The 18,850-nt window shown below is 41.0% G+C and overlaps 2 protein-coding genes across 2 annotated transcripts; both read right to left on the bottom strand.

Moving 5' to 3' along the window:
* Positions 1-668: 668 nt before the first annotated feature.
* On the bottom strand, positions 669-5,598 carry skp2 (S-phase kinase-associated protein 2, E3 ubiquitin protein ligase). Its single transcript, XM_020640077.3, has 10 exons — positions 5,430-5,598; positions 4,583-4,827; positions 4,379-4,490; positions 3,678-3,821; positions 3,441-3,575; positions 3,092-3,190; positions 2,881-3,008; positions 2,368-2,419; positions 1,929-2,036; positions 669-1,591 (listed from the first exon to the last, which is right to left on the bottom strand). Exons 1-10 carry the CDS (start codon positions 5,441-5,443, stop codon positions 1,372-1,374), a joined length of 1,257 nt encoding a protein of 418 aa, XP_020495733.2. The 5' UTR covers positions 5,444-5,598; the 3' UTR covers positions 669-1,371.
* Positions 5,599-5,810: 212 nt separating this feature from the next.
* Positions 5,811-17,687, bottom strand: LOC109988561 (folylpolyglutamate synthase, mitochondrial-like). The gene is made up of 15 exons (XM_020640082.3): positions 17,546-17,687; positions 16,935-17,036; positions 16,737-16,790; positions 16,236-16,300; positions 14,371-14,485; positions 14,045-14,122; positions 13,865-13,926; positions 13,392-13,494; positions 13,022-13,099; positions 12,791-12,935; positions 11,450-11,533; positions 11,194-11,344; positions 8,288-8,363; positions 8,010-8,076; positions 5,811-7,360 (listed from the first exon to the last, which is right to left on the bottom strand). The coding sequence occupies exons 1-15, from the start codon at positions 17,576-17,578 to the stop codon at positions 6,984-6,986; spliced, it is 1,590 nt and encodes a 529-aa protein (XP_020495738.2). The 5' UTR covers positions 17,579-17,687; the 3' UTR covers positions 5,811-6,983.
* Positions 17,688-18,850: the final 1,163 nt, after the last annotated feature.

Raw genomic sequence — 18,850 nt, 5'->3', positions numbered from 1 at the left:
AAACACCACCATCCCAGCATCCACCTGCAGGCTCTGACTGGGAGGGGTTTAAGATATCATCCATCCATCATACCATCACTCCTCGACTTTCAGCATGTAAAATAAAACTGCAATTTGATGACTGATGAGGTCGGAGCCTAGATGCTTATCACATATTCTGCAGAATCCTCTTCCCCCATGTGTCCCTAGTCTGTCTACAAACCCCCCCAATGATGAGAAAAGTCCATCCTCTCCATCTTTTGCCTGTTCCACTTTTCAGAAAATGTGTGCTCAAACAGGACGTTTGGAGATTTTCCCTTCATGACATCACAAAGGGCAGTAACCCCTCCCCCAGGTGGGTGACACTCCCACAGCTAGGTGTTTGTTCTGCTGAGTCTGCCTTCTCACCGTAAACAATAGGACATGGAGCGAGAAAGCCCAAGGCACCCAAATCCTTCCAGAGAGGGCGTGGTCAGATACCGCTCATTTACATATTTAAAGGTACAGACACAGAAACAGCCTGTTCTGAGCAGGGCTGAAATAGAGGGGTTTATAGACATGATCAAATACAGGATCAGAGTGGATTTAGAACAAGACACTTCACATACATGTTTTGAGGAGCTCTGAGACTTATTGAAGAGGAGAACATGTGACCTTTAAATAAAACAGGACTAATGCATGTGATGAAAAACAAGCTCAGACAAAAACAGATTTTTTTTACTCCGTGGTTTACTGAAAAATGAACAATTCACAAGTTAAAACACTGAATTTCAGTAATTTGGAATGAAATGGAAGAGAGCACCGAGCGTACAGCACATTGATTCATGAATAGCGACACACAGAAGTCATCATTAGAGTGACAGAAGAGTCACATGTACATGAATGATAACCCGGTCGGGTTAAATGTAAACGTAATGTGTGTTTAAAGTAACAAAGTGGTTTCAAGGATCATTCACAGCTCTTCTGGCTGCATCGATTGTTTTACATTAAAACTTTCTCACTGATTAAAATCGACTCTTCTCTCATTGTTACATCTGAGAACACGAGTATCTTTTAAAATGTCGGAGAGATCAGCTGTGCTAAATATTTACAGACATCCGATAGACGTCAACATTCAATTGAGCCCTTTAAAAAAAGAAACCTTGTTTCCATCACAAAATATTTTAAATTAACACATTATTAGAACCTGAAACAGATTCAAAAACATAGCTAAAAGGTTCATATCAACACATTCAAGAAAAACTGGATTCAACATCCAAATCTGGATGATTCCCTAAATTCAACATTTCCCTAAAAGCAGGCAGGACTTGACCTTTAGTAACCTTAACGCCCACCAACATGTAAAGACACATCTGTAGCAGCAACAAACACTGAAACTCGGCTCCTGTGGGTTTACAGCTTGACCCTCAGACGACACGTTCTGCTCCACATGGCGCGGTCCCTGACGGGGCCCTGGGGTCTGCAGGCGGGCGTGGGCCTGGCGATGCTAGAGAATGGGCGGGTGTTGACGCTGATGCGAGGCAGCTCCTTCTTCAGAGAGGAGAGCTGGGAGTCGTGTAGGAGGCCGAAAACCTCCAGAAGACTCAGCAGGGGGAACATCTGCTCGAGGTCACTGCAAACATACAAAATAAAAAAAACTATCTGAATATTTATCTCAACATTAAAGGACCAGTATGTAACCCTGACCTAGTGTTTAAAATGGGTACTGCAGTCTAAATTCTAAACATTGTAGAGAGCTGTCTCCCCCCCGCCCCCTCCTCTCTAGAGTCTATGCTCACAGGTCACCATGTGGTGGACACTGAAGCTTCAGTGTTTATCCAGCTCTGCACCGGTCTGTAAACCTTTCTGTGTTCTAACCTCTCTCCATTTTTCAAAAGCATCTCCAATATTGATCCTATGATTGACATCTTCAGTGGATATTTATGGATGTTATAATCTGTTAAACTCACGTGAGAGCGGCCAGGTGGATGTGGTAGCAGCGGCTCAGAGAAAGGTGGCGCAGGTTCTTCAGCTGTTTGAGGATGGGGAAGCTGTCGGCCATCAGCAGAGTGCTGTCACTGTGACAAAACAACCAGGCGGATGATTTATTCATGGACACCAGCAGGGGGCAGCACATTCACCAGAAAACAAAACATATTCACAAACATTCTGAGAATCCTCTCAGAGACCTAGGAAGGACTTTTAGGGCGCTAAGCGGCTTGTTCTGCAAATCCCGAGATAGTTCTCCAATATGAAACCAAGAATTTCACCAGACGGCTTCAGGTCTCTACGTGAGCCGGTGAAACCTCTTCACACAGGCTCTCTTCTCCCAGCTCTGGAGAGCAGCCCTCCCTGTTCTCCCCCCTCATCCAAACATGTTCATGAGACCTGAAGGAGGAAACATTGTACCTTAAATCGAGGGTCGTAATGTGGGGGCATCTCGTCACCAGCACCGTCACATCTGTTAAAAAACACACACACACAGAGAACAGTCACCTCAGGTCAATGATTCATCGATCAGAGAAATCAAAATCAATAACTACTTTGATAATCTCAGTGGTTTCAGTCGTTTTCTGTATAAATACGTCAAGTATTTTATAGATTCTGTGCAATTCTTTTTCAATATATATATATATATATATATATATATATATATATAACCTTTAGTTCAAAATACACTTTTTAGTCTCAAATTCCATGTGAACATCATGATGAAATCTACTTCTTATAGCTCATTTCTTTATTTTTACAAGATAGAATCATTAGTTGCTCCTCTCAGTGAAGGTTTCCAGTGAGCTACAGCAACTTTTTAAAATCAGACAGGAGTCTAGAGGATTCAAAATCAAAGTATTTACATAAGAATCTGATCATTCTCGACTCATGTTCAACTCCTCTCCACATTAGAAAACATCCGTCACTCACCGTCCAGCGTGAAGCTCTCTCTGTAGCCGCTGACGTTGAGCTGAGTGACAGCAGAGCTCAGATTCTCCACGACGCTCTTCACATGATCGTTGCTGAAGTCGCACCACGAGATGTTCAGCCGCTCGATTCTGCACATGGAAGAGAAGGCTTTAGAGACAAACAGAGGATCAATGAAAGCAGCCGCTGTTCTTTAAGATGAATCATTTCTAACCTGCTGCAGGATTTCAACATGTCGGCCAGAGGAGGAGCGGAGAAGCCGGAGCAGCCGCTCAGATTCAGCTGCAGCAGGTTTGTGTTCTCGGACAGAGAGCTGACAAGAGACGGAAGATTAAAAACATCAAACATCTACAACAGGATCAGAAACTCACACACACGGACACAAACAGAAAACACCATGATCATGTTTTTGTCTGTTTGTTACCCTTTGCATAAAACATTTTACTGATGTTTGATTTTCACCAGAAAGGGTTTAAAGAGTGAAGAAGCAGCAACATGTTTAACACCTCTGGTTCAAACATTTTCCTGTCGTGGTGGTAGCGTGGTAAGAGATGAAGTGGTACCTGATGATGGCGTCAGAGAGCTGCAGACCCTCCAGGCTCAGATACTCCAGCTGTGTGCAGCGGCTGATGATGCTCTCCAGAGCAGAGGTGGGGATGATGGAGCTGGACAGATCCAACTCAACGATCTGCAGAGCGCTTGAAGACAGAAAATACAAACTGTGAAATCCTGTTTCAATTCTTTATACAGCAGATACATCAGATAACAGATCAGATAATAGACTGATCGGCTGGACTTACCCGGTGACGGTGAAGTTTGTCTCCTCCACAAAGGAGCGAGGGCAGCGCAGCCTGCACACGCCGATGTTCAGCACCTGCTGCAGAGCTACCCCCATGTGGGTGAGACCCTCCAGGTCCACACTGTGCCACAGAGACTCGTCAAACCTGGATCAGACAGAGACAGGGAGATATAATCAGAAGATGTATGTAGTGTCTGGAGACGATAACTTACAGACTGATCCGGTCACAAGCATGCAGACGAACTCCTGCACAACGTCTTGATTGCACAACTATGTCAATATGCAATATTTAGGTACCGGACATAGTTGTGCAGAAGGACTCTCTCTCTCTCTGAATTACAAATATGTCTTTGGATTTGTAGTTTTTTTGTTGTTGTTGTTGTTTTACAGCTTTGGTACTCTTTGATTCTATTGATCATTATTAGATTGTATGGTTTTAAAACATGTGACATCTTAAAGTATTCAAGTACAGTTGGGAGATCTTTTGTGCTTCATAAACTAGTTTAGGGATATAAAAAACCTAACTTAATGAGTGGACAAAGAAATGATTAAACACAATTTATACATTTGTAAACTGCAGCAGAATAGAAAATGTAAGTTAACCCTGCAATAGTTGGTAGTAAATTTAACAGAAATAGGAAGAATTTTCAAATAGAGGTGAAACTGAACGACATGGCCCTCTGACGATGACTTGAAACTCACGCTAAGCGATTCCAGCGTTTGCAAACTCTGGACATCCTGAGGAGCTCCTGCAGAGGGAGGTAGAAGAGGATCCTGAGAAGAAGCTCCTCGGGCAGGTGGTCCCATGAAATACCTGTTGATGACAAAAGAGCCAACACTTCATAAGTACGAAAAACTGACTGTGCATGCTTCTTAAGGGAGGTTGGGGGGGGGGGTTTGTCCTACCTGATGTGGGACCTTTCTTCCTCCTTGACCTCCTGGCGAGCACAAACTGGTTCTGGTCGTTCTCTTTCCCCATGCTGATGAGCCGCTGGTGCTTGTGGCTCGGGGACCACTGCTGGATGAGGTCTGAGGGGGTGCATTCGGTGTCCAGGCCCTCCGTGAGGCTGCTCCTGGACTTGCGCTTGTTGATCCTCCTGGACTCAGACAACATGGAGGTCTGCAGGCACGGCAGGTCCTGCAGAGGCATGCTGGGTGGAGGGGGAAGAAACTTATCAAACAACTTAATATCCAAATTGTTTGTTCTAAAGCACGTTTTCATAGCGACATATCAGATAAACATCTTATGTAGCGAGCTAGCCTCATGCAGAGAAAAGGCTCTCTCTCTCTGCCCGCCATATTTATTCAGCTAGCAGCGTTGAGACCGCGCAAACTACAAAAAATAAAGACAATCACATTTATTTAAAGCAATGGAAGTGTTATCGAACACTGCGTTTTTAATTCTATATTTCGTATCTACTTTATGGTTTGTAAAGCAGGAAGGAAGCATGCAGGCTTGGAGAGATGAGGGGCCGAAAGCGCGGTATCGATTTTTATTATTTCTACCTAAATCCACTTAAAATGTCTTTTGTACACACACAATTTAAATTGTACAGCAAGCTACTGGTTTAAAATCAATTAAATTACAAATCGGCATGCTTTATTCTTAAAGAAGAAAGAGAGGCTAAAAACTGAGCACGTAAGTTAGTTTTGGCTCCTTTTTTACGTATGGTCCGTTTAAGTTCACAGAATCACTTAAAACTACTTTAAATATAAATTAAAATATACACTATTAAAATATAAATACACTCACCTTTGTCTTGACATCTTCGGCTCAGATTAAAAAGTGATTTTTTTTACAAAGAATTGCACATAAAATTGCAGTTTTTTTTTGTGCTGCAGAAACGCCAACCGGGACTCTTTAAACTCAGCGCCAGCAGCAGCAGAGCGCCCCTGTGTTCATACGTCACTTCCGTCACAATTCTTCTTCTTCTTCTTTGGTTTTCCTCCTGGCGGGCTGCAAACCAACGTTATAAGAGAATGTCTCCACTTACTGTTCCGGGAATGAAACGCAACGACTTCATATGTTGTGAGACTTTCGCCCTTTCATTCACAAAAACCGATCACATTAAAAATCTGTAAACAAAAATAAAATGTCTTTGAAATCATGAACACAGCTCAAACATATATGTATCAATTGCTTTTTATTTAAAGGGAAAAAGTGTATAGAGTGGTACAGAAGGCGATTAGAGCCAGACATGGGAAATAAACATACTATAAAGATTAAAATAAAAAAGGAGGAGGAATATTTTTGCCATCATACACTTTGAGAAAAAAGTTGAAATGTCCCAAAAAAATGTTGAGTTTATTCTCGAAATTGTATTTCAACGTTATTGTCCACATTTAGACCTTTTTTCTTGATATTTTGACTTCATTCTATTATATTCATTGTATTGTAACTTTTTTCTCGACATTTTGAATTTTTTTTAAATTGCCTAATGGTATAAAAATCTTCCTCCTCTCATTATTTTTCATGTCTGGCTCTAATCCTCTTCTGTAAAGGTTGGTTAAGAGTCCATGTAAAGACTTCAAACATACTACAAGCTGTAACAGTTTAAATTGTTTTTTGTTTTTCAGAGTAATTGTTTCCGCTTGTTACTAAATGCAATGCAGCTTTTTTTTTTTTTTTTTTCAACCTGTAAAATAGATTTATAGATGTGGAATTTGGCCATTATAATCAAAAGATTTATCATGTAGACACAAGTGTTTTTCTTTTTTTTAAAGGTTTATAACTGGGCTTTTAAGGTCTGTATTTAGAGATAGGACAGTGGATAGAGTCAGAAATCAGGGAGAGAGAGAGACATGCGAGAAAGGAGCTGAGGTACAACCCTGCAAAGTATTACAATTCAAATATTGCAAAATAATGTAACCAGTCACCTTCAGTAGGCTATTTGTTCATTATTGCAACAGGAAAGGACACATCATAGATAATAACAAACATAACAGTTTCCTTTAAAAGTGTGTTTAATAATTAAGTTTAAAAGCGACACAGGGAAATACAATATGCAAAAAGTATGACAATTCTAGAAACAGAGTAATAATCATTAAACTCATGAGCCTGTGTTGTGTATGTAATATTTCCTGGTGTCTGTTAGATTGCAGTTTTTGTATAAATGTTATAAAAGAAAACATTTAACAGCTCTATATTATCCAGGAGAAATCACTGATGCCAAACAGAAATACCAACCCTGTAAGATAAAGAACTAAAGTCTATAAATGAAGCATCAAGCAAACCAAGCACCCACCCTTTCTCTAAAATTGACTGTAATCCACACACTCAGTGAATCCCTCTCTGTTCACTCTCTATTTACTTATAGGATGCTGGGTCGAGGTTTTTAAGAGCTCCCCCCACCAGGCGGAGGCTTCCTGTGATCAGGACGTGGATCTCTGCTGCGTCATGGAGAAGAGGAGCTTTGGCCTTGACGCTGGGTTTACCTTTCAGAGCAGAGTTTGCTCCATCTGTTAGGACTGAATCCCGGCCCTGGCTGATCCACTGGAGAGCGCTGAGGGCGCAGGGGAAGACCAGGGTGTTGGCTTTTCGGTCAGGGACCAGCAGGGTCAGGTTGTTGGCAGTAAGCTGCATACCATTTCTATCCTCGACGTTGTTGCATAGTTTCCAGTTCCTTTCGTTTTCCAAACAGCGAGTCTTCATGTTCTCCACTGTGTGATTCACGTTCCATAAGTCTGAGAGACAGACACAATTCATACGTCATCGTTTTAAATGTAAAATACATCGCTTTATTTTCAAGGCTATTCATGCTGGTCCCGAGTCTGACTACAGATCTGTACTGTATGTGCAGACATGAGATTGGTATCAACATTCTCATCATAGTCTTAGAAATATAACAAACATGCATGCCTCTAAAAAGTTAAAATTTTCCTTGAAAGGAACCATGGGGCTGTAAAGGTAAGAAATCAATCTCTGATACTTTAGCAATCATAAAAGTTTGCCATGCAACTGTGGAGAGGAGTTATTTATATTGGGAATATTGTTAATATGTTGTAAACCCAATAACATCATTGCTTCCAAAGTAGATTATTTAGGCAAAGTCAGGGACATTGCTTAGGCTCGATTAACTCAGCAAAATACAGATTTTTCTGATGATTCTCTTGTCAGACTTTCCTATGGTGTAAGGCTGGCTGCGCATAGACGATTTGGCCCTTCTTCATGACGTCTCTGCGACCTCATTAATATACTTTTTTCTCCCTGAATTTTGAGGAAAAAGCAGTCCAAAAGCTAGGATTGCTTAATCTTCCTGCTCGTCATGTTTGTTTACTTTAAAGTCGTGTTTGGCCGTCAACTGGTAAAAGCCACAGTTTTCAAAGATCTCACCTGTGGGACAGAATGTGCCGACATCGGGGATGTTTGTGCAGAACGCAGCAAAGTCAAAATGACAAGGCTGAAAAGAACAGAAACACAAAAGCCTTTTACAGTCAACAGAACAGTGTTACCAAAATTGATCTAAACTGCCATGCCTTGACAAGGAAGTATTTATATAAAAAACTGTTTAAGGCTCACAATATACTACATTTGCAAACATGACCATCTATCCTGCCACATCTTCATGTTTATCAAGTTAAGCTAGTATCGCTTTAAGCTGTTTTACTCACCAACAGCAGTCTAAGCATGGCTTTTGAGTCTCTCTCTCCTACTGTATTGAACAGCAAAACTCTGGCAACCGGTCCGCTACAACACAAACATGTCAAGGTTTTACATCAGTACTGGTTGGATGTGAGAACACACGTCTGAAGTGAATGTTTATTACATTTAAAATAAGAACTACAACAGGTATTGATCGGATCTGATGGCTCATTTTAACTTTTTTTATTTTTTTATTTGATCTATTAGCAGACATATAAGAATACATCAAAATAGGATTAACAAAAACATAAAAGGTGTGTCAGGAGAGGTCAAGAAGCCAACAGGCTTATACAAGGGACCTCACCTCTTAAGAGACAAATAAATCAACTAAACAAATCGAATTACACCATTTCAAAAGAAAATTAAATATAAACACATACAGTAACCTATACACGTATTCATACACACACACTTAGACACATACATACAATAGAAAGACTGGGAATGTTAACCCTCTATCAGCTAAATGAAACAGGCATTGATCTATTAAAAAGGGAGTGAAATGAGTGAGTTGATGGAAAAAAAAAAAAAGAAATATATTTCATATATGCAAAAGTTTGACCTCATGGATTAAATGTGAAGACAGTTTCCTTTTAAAAATCTCTTATGGAGTTCCAAATTTGTACCCCACGATATCTGATGGAAATCTGACCGTGTTTGGTTTTATAAAAAGGAAGATGAAGATGATCAATCTGTCTGGTAGAATATGAATGAATCTGGGAATTCAGTTTAAAAAAATGCTGAAATGATGATGGTAAAGAAAAAGGTACGAACATATATTTATATATAAACACACATATCTGATGTATATTGATATCATAAACTGAAAGAATGTTTAGTTTTTTGAAGAGGGGGGCAGATGTTTCTGTTGCGTTGGAGAAAGTTGCCAATCTTACAAAACGTTTCTGCAACATATAAAGTTTAAGAAGGTGAGAGGGATAAGTGTTTGCCCAGACAATATTACCATAAATGAAATACGGATAAATCATAGAGTAATATAAGGTTAACATACAAGATAAATGAATAAAACTACAAAGTTTGCTGATGAACCCCAAGGACTTCACAATTTTTTTCTGAGTAAATTTAATATGATTTTTCTAATTTAACTTCTCATCCACAAGGATTCCTAAGAATTGAGTTTGTGACACTTCAGAAATTTCATTTCCATCTATTGAAACTTCAGCATAATCCTTCTGATACCTACTTCCTTTACCTGTGAATATGATGAAATTTGACTTCCTTAATTAAAGAACTACCAATTTCATCAAGGCCAGCTGAGGTATTTTTTAGATTTTTAATGATGTCACTTACTATCTTTAGCTGTGGGAGCTCAAAATTTGAGATAATCTAAAGGGCTGCCTCCCGTGTTGTCAATTTCATTTGAGAGAGAAGAACCTATATTTGCAAAAAAGTTATTAAAGCCACAAGAGATTCCATATGGATCATTAATGAGTTTATCACCATTTAGAAACTGAGAACTTTCTTTTCTTCTTTTTATTTAGCAATTGGTTGATAATATTCCATGTAGATTTGATATTATTTGTTGATTCTTTAAACTTCTTTGAAAAGTATATTTTCTTAGCTGTACGTAAAATATGCACATACTTATTTTTGTTTTATATTATACTTATTTTTTAAGTTTTATATTCTTTCAAATTAAGGGGAGTTGGATTTGATATATATTTTTTGTATAACTTGTTTTTTTTCATAGAGGATTTTTTTAAGACCTGAGGTGAACCAAGGGTTGTGAAAATCAACTTGTTTTTCTTTTATCCTCTTGAAGGGAAAACATTGGTTCAATGAGCTAACAATATTTCCTTCATAAAAAGGGAGTAGGCTACTTCCGGAAGAACAATTTTTCTTGGTGTATAATCCCTTGTAACTAACAACTGGCTTTTTGGTTTCTTGAACCTTATAAGCCACACACAAAATTGGCAAATGATCAGAAATGTCAGTATGTAATATACCACTATTTGATTCCCAATCAAAGAAATTTGTAAAAATATTGTCAATTAGAGTTGCAGTTGTATCTGAGATCCTAGTTGCCATATGAATTAGAGGATAAAAGTAATTTGAATACATTGCATTTAGAAATTCTGCAGTTTGTATATGAGTCGCACTTTTAAACAGATTGATGTTAAAATCTCCAACAAGGTAGCAAACTTTACCCTCTTTTGATATGACTTCAAGCACATCTGTTAACTGTTTGTTAAAAATATCAATATCTGTATTGGGTGGACGATAAATAACACCTACAATTATGTTTCTTCCCCCAAGAGAGGGGCTTGACATCATTTCAAGAAATACACATTCTGCGATGTTGGATTCAAAAGTCCCAAGAACACCTCTGCTGATGAACTGGTAAGCTTTGTGAATGAAGAGAGATACTCCTCCTCCAGTTCTTATTTCTCTTATCCAATGGATAGCTTTATAATCAGAAATATCATACAGTGAAACTATGGATTCATTTAGCCATGTTTCAGTTAAAGCTATTATGGAAAACACATGATCCAAGCATAAAAGATAATGGTTTAAATTGTCATAGTTCTTGGATAAGCTTCTAACAATGATGTGAAAAATAGAAAATGTTTTGGATTTAACAGATGGTAACATCTTAAAAGAAATATGGATTAGCAAACTAAACTAAACCTTCAAATTAAGAAAATATTGACAAGTTGTTCTCAAAACATTTGGTCAAAAGTCTGTTTGTATGGCTGTTAACACTGGCAGTAAATGAAACATGGATAATGGAGTTGAGCTTGTTGTGACTACTCAAAGTGCTTTTACACAGCACGTCCTACAAAATAAAGAGTCCACCAGGATGCAGGTGAAACAGCCCATGTTTAGTGTCATGCATGAAGGGTGTGATGTTCACCTTGCGTTCGTTTCATGCTGGGCTGAGATCTCTTTGAACCAGTTTGCACAGGCCTGCATACTGCGCATGGTGTGGGCACCATCCAAGAAGTATGTGACCTCTCCATGTTTCAGTATATGAGTCCTTCCAGCCCACACCGTTTCTGCGAGCCCTGAGACCAGACACACAGAGTAATGATGTATAATGAAACATCTTATTGAGCACATCATGTTCGCAAGAGTCCAAATGTGCTTCTTTAATTGTCACTATTCCTCACCTTTCACCATGATGGGGCTGGGCTTCAAGAAAGAGACCTGGAGTACACCTGTGTCCTCAACAGGGCTGGTGGGAAAGCTTCTGTCTGTTAAAGACCACAGCTCATTGTTAAAAAAGAACTCTTGAGTTATTTCAGAAAGAGAAAATGAGTGCTTGCATGATCTTTGTACGAGATTGTACTCTGATTTGTTACCCTTCTTTTGCCAGAACAGAGAGGGAATCTTGCCAACAACTTCAAATTGGCTTATAAACAATGTGCCACATAGCACAACAAATGCTATTTTCAATTATTTACCCAAGACGAGACAAATGTGTTGACCTGTGAGTTTTTTCTGCTAACATTTTTGTGCACCTGAAAAGGTCATAAGACAAAATCTTCATTGCCTTCAAAACCAAAATGCCTTCATTGGAGGGACTCCATCTCACTCTGGGACCAGAGGGATTTATCATGTACCGTTTGCAAGTGATATGTATTCTAAATAAATAATCCAACTGTAAAAGTTGTATTTTGGAAGAACCAAGCATTAATCGTGATCCATCAGATGAATGGCTTTCAAGAATTTTGCAGGCAGCCTTACTACAGGACCAGGACTTGTAATGACAAAGGGATCCATCTGCTCTGAGCAGGGAAGAGGTTCCAGAGGCCTACAGAGGGCAAATGGACGTATGACCCATACTATGCTGAAAGTCGTTCTACAAGTGATACATGTAAAGGAGCACAGTGTCAAATGTAAAGTGGATTTGAAGGGCAGATTCCAATGACAATGCAAGCAGCAGCCATACTGCAGCTTTTACACACAACAGCACGTCTCCCATGAGACATAAAGAGCGAGTCATGCAGTGTCACTGGATAAGAGCATTGACTGATTATAAAGATGGATCAGAGCAGCAGACCAGACTTGTGTGAGTCAGAAGTTTTTTCAGTTTGTCTCTGCAGAGATTAGGAAACATATGCCTCGGAGTAAAAGTGTGCATATGGTGTTATTTGTGGACTATGTAAAGCAAAATACATTGCTTCCCAAGTTAAAACTATAGTGATGCTAATTGTTTTAGCTAGCTGCGGGTATTTTCCAGAATGTGTTAGCATCGAGCTAACGAACTAAGATACACATCCTGGTCCATCAGGGAGAAAATGTGCCCACCCTGGAGAACAATGCACCAGCCACCATTACCACAGTACTTGCCATTGGCTGCTCGAGGCAGGCATGCCTACTGAGCAACCACCTGGCACTTCTTATGATATTGATAATGACAGCTGAGAATCACATAAAGAGCACTGTCAAGTCAATCAGATAAACTGACTCTGCACTTGTACAGTACGACTGTTTGTTCACACTCCCACCTAGACGTCTCCTCTGAAGCCAGGTGTGACTCAGCTGGAGGGCCAGGGAGGCGTTGGGGTGCTGGTGCTTCCCTTGGAGGCTCAGACGTAAAGGTCCACCATCAGTCTGGTAGTCCTCCAGGTCTGGACACACCCACAGAGGACACTACAACGACAGGCCAGACAGGAGAACATCAAACTGTGCAGCTGAAGAAGATATTTCAACAAACATTACTGATACTGGCTACTTACTTGTTTCTCTTTGGCCCTCTCCTCGAGTACAGCCATCGCATCTCCTGGCTGTTTGACTGTGAAAGCAGGAACCCCCGGCTGGAAACACACACACATGATTAACAGCCAGTAAGACAACAGAGCAGAGTAAAAAATACAGAACAACAACTTTCTGGCAAGTCCAAACTTAAGTGTAAAGAGACTCTGACTGTTGACTGACCAATAATGTTCACATTTCGCCTTGAGAGTTTCAGCTCTTTTTCTGTCTCTTTCAAACACATCTCATAGTCTTTGGATGAACAGGTTTCATGTAGGTGTTCAGTTTGATTTTAAGGCTCTTCCATGGCCATTTTCATTCCAGTAACAATGGCAAATGATTAATGTATCACACCTTGAAGATTCCTCCTTTATGCCAGGCGATCTTTTCGACGGTGTCTCCAAGAATCGCAATGTGGTCAATACCCAGAGAGGACACACCACACACCCATGGCCTCCTGTTGACACAGAATCACAGAGCAGTTGATTTGTCAATGTATCCTGATAAAGTTGGTGACAAAACTTTTTGGCTGTGTGCTCTGTTGATGTCTTGCTTAGCGTCTTCCCTGGGGGTCAGGTTTGAACCTGGGTCGCTGGCAAGAGGACTACAGCCTCTGTATAGGGCGGAACAAGCACCAGCCACCACTCCACCTTTTCCCCCTCTAGTCTAGTTTTAAGGAAGCACATCAGTGTTTTAGTCTAGTCACCAAAGTTTCAGTAGCTTTTGGAGATTCTGACCATTTTCTGTCAAATCGAAAATGTCCACCAAAAATGGTGAAGTACCCAACACATGCACCTACAGTATATGTATACGTAAAAGAGTGTTACCTTATAACATTGGTGCTATCATAATGTCCCCCAATCCCAACTTCAATGATAGCTAAATCCACCTGGAGAAAGATCAGAGTTGTTAGGATGCACAGAGTCAGTTATTTAAGAAACACTGATCTATAGCAGCCACTATTTATTCCTATAGCTTCTAAAAAAGGCAGCGCAGGTAATGCTTACTTTTTCCTCTAGAAACACACGAAAGGCCAAGAGGGTGAAAAAACTAAAGTATCTCGGCATCAGCCCATCATAGTTATCCTGTGAGAGGAAAAAATATATATATGAGAGCTGGTTATCTTTGTTGTAACTGAAAACAGAATAAAGGGATGACCTTTTCTGCACACTTAGGCCCGGTGATGTAACATTAATGTTCATACCAAACACCTAAAGTAGGGTTATTCTGGGAATTATATGGTTTAGTACCAACCACAGTTTGGTAAAAATGAAACAGATCACTGCTTGGGATGTCAAATGTTCATGTCAAAGGCTTGTGTTACATGTCCTACCTTAGTCTCATCGAGACATCGGTAAACCTGTGAGAAGTGTTTATAGAAGAGCTCCTTATCCACGGGCTGTCCGTTGATTCGAATCCTCTCCCTGATATCAACCAAATGAGGAGAACTGCAACCAAGACAGCAAGACAAACGTTTTCTCTACATATAAAAACACTCATATTGGATTTTTAAGAAAAATGAATAGCATAAAGAGGAGATGATGGCCTTCTTCTTTTTATTGACATCACAAGTTAAAGATGCCGACTTGATGTGCAACGTTGGACTGAAATATTATTTGTAGCTGATGTGTTGAAGTCTTGCCTTAGTGACGGTCACTTCCTTAACGTTATAAGCAGGCTGTAACTAATTGGGTCTGTGTCCTTATTTCTAGAGGACTCGGCTGGAATAATTTAGAGCACCTGGACATGTTGCTCTCAGGGCATAAAAGCCCAATCCAAGTGTGGCTCTCTCTCTCTCTCGTGCCACAAGGACTCACATTGAGCATCATCTGCACATTATATGAACCTGTGTCTGAGGCGTATCGAAAGCGTTTTACAAGCTGGGAAAAGAGTCAGACATATTGTCTTCCGGATGGCATTGCATTACTATAAACAAAAAGCAAAAAGTGCTGCAAGCAAATAGTCATAGTAGTTCAAACTTTTTGATACAATCGAAAACTTGAAATACCTCGGCACAGTTTGAGACTGCTATCTGAGCCTTTCTGAAAATTCAGTATATCTTCAAGATATCGGACTGTGTCGTCCCAACCACCGCCTGACGCCCAGCCTCCACCATCGGACTGTGTCGTCCCTCAACCACCGCCTGACGCCCAGCCTCCACCATCGGACTGTGTCGTCCCTCAACCACCGCCTGACGCCCAGCCTCCACCATCGGACTGTGTCGTCCCTCAACCACCGCCTGACGCCCAGCCTCCACCATCGGACTGTGTCGTCCCTCAACCACCGCCTGACGCCCAGCCTCCACCATCTGACTGTGTCGTCCCTCAACCACCGCCTGACGCCCAGCCTCCACCATCGGACTGTGTCGTCCCTCATCCACCACATGACGCCCAGCCTCCACCATCGGACTGTGTCGTCCCTCATCCACCACATGACGCCCAGCCTCCACCATCGGACTGTGTCGTCCCTCATCCACCACATGACGCCCAGCCTCCACCATCGGACTGTGTCGTCCCTCAACCACCGCCTGACGCCCAGCCTCCACCATCGGACTGTGTCGTCCCTCATCCACCACATGACGCCCAGCCTCCACCATCGGACTGTGTCGTCCCTCAACCACCACCTGACGCCCAGCCTCCACCATCGGACTGTGTCGTCCCTCATCCACCACCTGACGCCCAGCCTCCACCATCGGACTGTGTCGTCCCTCATCCACCACATGACGCCCAGCCTCCACCATCGGACTGTGTCGTCCCTCAACCACCACATGACGCCCAGCCTCCACCATAGGACTGTGTCGTCCCTCAACCACCACATGACGCCCAGCCTCCACCATAGGACTGTGTCGTCCCTCATCCACCACATGACGCCCAGCCTCCACCATAGGACTGTGTCGTCCCTCAACCACCACATGACGCCCAGCCTCCACCATAGGACTGTGTCGTCCCTCAACCACCACATGACGCCCAGCCTCCACCATCGGAGTGTTTCATTGACGGCCTGAATGTGTTTATACTGTTTTATGTATCTAGAGAGCCTAAGGCAAACATCAACCTTTGGTAGGCATTAACGATTTATTCTTTTATATTCTATATGCAGAGTTTGCACATCAAATCAATGAAAATGTTTGCTAACCTTAAAAGCAACATCATCCCTATATCAAAGAGCGTCAGCGGTATTCACAGACTTCAGTTTTACCTGAAAAATCCTGTACGGAAGCCATGACTTCTCAAGATCTGCTCCGTGAACGCACAAGTGGAACCCTGAAAGAGAAAAACAATCTCTCATATATCCAAGACTAATAAGTCAGTAAGAGGAGCACAATGAGTGCTCAGAGTCTCTAATTCAACTCAAACAAAGGGCGTAAAGACGTTTATCTTTGGGTAAATTAAGTTTTAAGTTCCAAAACATTGAGTCAGTTTAAAAAAAAAACTTTGTATCTTAAAATGCGGACTTTGGATTTAAAAACACAACCTAGGTATCTTAACATTTAAAAATCATGTCTCACTATTTAAAACATTACAGAGAATCTCAAATAATGACTTGCTTTAAAAAAAAAAAAAATCATTGATTTGGTATTCTCATCTACCAGGCGTCCTGACATTATGGCTTTAGGTATCTGTAGATAATAATTGTTTTAAATTCATTCTAAAATGAAATGAAAATGATTCAAGCTGTTTTTGTCTCTTATCAGCTCACCTTCCCCTTCGTTCCTGTCACATGGATGATGTTGAGACGATCTAATTCCTCCACCTTAGACACAAACGAACCACAAATAAGACTGATAATAAAAACACTGGAACAACATTCGTCTCCATTCAGTTTTGGTGTAATCTTTGGAGTCGTCACTGTTATGTGACAAACACGTCCTGTGTGCAGTGTGAGCTGATGACTCACCGAGAGGCCGACCCTCTCCATGTAGTTCTCCATATTATGGCCTCGTTTCTGTTCCAACGTATTGGTCGGAGGCGGAAGGGTGTTCAGAGCTCGAAAAGCATCCTGCAGAAAGAGCAGTGTGAATTATTTACAATCACAGCATCCATTAAAAGGAAACTGCATATTCATATAATCTGAATATCAAGAGACATCAAGAGTAAGAGAAGAAGGAACTGGAGGGGTGTCTGGAGGGGTGTCCAGGGGTGTCATGGGCCCCCCTTGAAATATAATTGGCCACCCCAGCTGCCACCTCTAAGTCCTTGACAGTAGTCCTATTCAGAGAGCAATGCAGTTACACAAAGCTCAGCTGTCATCATTCCTGAAGACATTCATATCATCAGTCCTGTCTCTATACTGGACTATTATCAGCTATTTGCCCTGCCAGAAGTGGGACTGATGTTGAAATCCACTATTTAGGCTGAGTTGCAACAGGCAGCTTATAGTTTTCAGTGTGGAGATGTTTGAGACCCCAAGGACATTTTAAATCAAGTTCACCCCGTCAGTATTGAGTATCTCTGACTGCTCCTTGTGCAAAAAAAAGAAATAAAAAGAAGGAAGAGATCAGACATCACCTGTTCTGTAAATCCTCCTTCGTCCAGATCCATGTTGAGATCTTCTGCAGTCAGTTCTGTCCGAGCTGCTGCATCACCTTTTATAACAGGTAAGCTCTCCTCTACCTGTGACTCCTCCTGCTGCTGTGTGTTTGTATACTGCAGCCTGACTGGTTTTTACGATCTGTTCACTTAAAATAACTTTTTTTTTTTTTTTTTTTTTTTTTTGTAAGTTTTGAACCCCTGGGTCACACACATCACTGTCAACATTTGATCTCTTTTCTCTGACAGCAGAACTTCTGCCTGAGGTTATTGAGTTGTTTGATCGCCTGCATGCTGTTACATGAAACACATGATGGGACACGCTTGATTATAACCGTCATACAGGTCTTTACCCACTGATGACTAGCTCCTAAATTAGGTCTTTTTTTGCTGGTGGAAACTACAAAACCCCTAAAACCTCCCAAAAGTGAAATGCTTTATTTTGATGTCTTAAGTGTTTCCTGTTTTATTTTTGTAGTTCTTGTCCCCAGTGTTTCTTGTCTTGTCTCACTTCCTACCTTCGTTTGACTGCCCCGATTGTCTTCACTGATTGTCTTCACTGATTGTCTTCACCTGTGTCTGCTCAGGTTCAGTTTCGGTCTTTGGTGACCTGGAGCTCTAGGGACTGGAGACCCGGGTTGGACTTGAGGTGACTCCACCACAACACTTCCAGGAGGTTTGAGGTATTCTAGGTCGTCAGCTTTAAGTTGTTAGAACAAAAAAAAAAAAAAAGACTTTAAGGAATTAAAATCCTGTTTAAATGTGTTGACGTTGGTTTCGGGGGTAACATGTAAGAAATTGTCTCAAATGGAAAAAAATACATGAAAACAAAAAGCTGAAACATCCATAAACCCAGAGAGTGTATCCCCCTTGTTGTCAGTTCATATGTCTTCCTACCCGTGTTCCTGTGAAGGTCAAAACGCTCCAGCAACACTTGTACTATGAAGATCAACTATATTAACAAATTAGACCTTCATCACCCTCTCCTCGTGCTCCTGTCTCATCTGTTCTGCTCCATGTGGCGCCGAGATTTGTTTTTGTCTTTTTTATTGGACTTATAGTAAGCTCTAGTTTTTATCTTTTTTGTCTTTAGTCTGAACTTTGGTTCTCTTCTTTGTTTGTTTTAGAGAAAGCGTTTGGTACACAACCTCCAGTGTAACGTTTAATGACTTCTTTCACCTGACGGTGTTTCTACCTGTTCAACCAAATAAACGTGTTTATGAATGTATTGCATGTAGCTGCTGGATTCTAGCGAATGACAGTTTGAATATCTGGAGTGAAAGT

The sequence above is a fragment of the Labrus bergylta genome, chromosome 17, assembly GCF_963930695.1.
Source record: "Labrus bergylta chromosome 17, fLabBer1.1, whole genome shotgun sequence".
Lineage (NCBI taxonomy): Eukaryota > Metazoa > Chordata > Actinopteri > Labriformes > Labridae > Labrus > Labrus bergylta.
Note: the sequence above shows the minus strand (reverse complement) of the source record. Positions and strands in the feature narration are given on the sequence as shown.

What these genes read in the sequence shown, in the direction of transcription:
- skp2 (XM_020640077.3), bottom strand. An exon ending in ACAAACTTCACCGTCACCGG is followed by an intron (nt 3,576 to 3,677) that starts GTAAGTCCAGCC and finishes TCTGTCTTCAAG; the next exon opens with CGCTCTGCAGATCGTTGAGT. An exon ending in ATTACGACCCTCGATTTAAG is followed by an intron (nt 2,037 to 2,367) that starts GTACAATGTTTC and finishes GTTTTGTCACAG; the next exon opens with TGACAGCACTCTGCTGATGG.
- LOC109988561 (XM_020640082.3), bottom strand. Translation starts at nt 17,578, where the DNA reads ATGGATCTGGACGAAGGAGGATTTACAGAACAG. An exon ending in GATGTCTCGATGAGACTAAG is followed by an intron (nt 14,123 to 14,370) that starts GTAGGACATGTA and finishes TTCCTCTCACAG; the next exon opens with GATAACTATGATGGGCTGAT. An exon ending in CAGCATGAAACGAACGCAAG is followed by an intron (nt 8,364 to 11,193) that starts GTGAACATCACA and finishes TTTGTGTTGTAG; the next exon opens with CGGACCGGTTGCCAGAGTTT.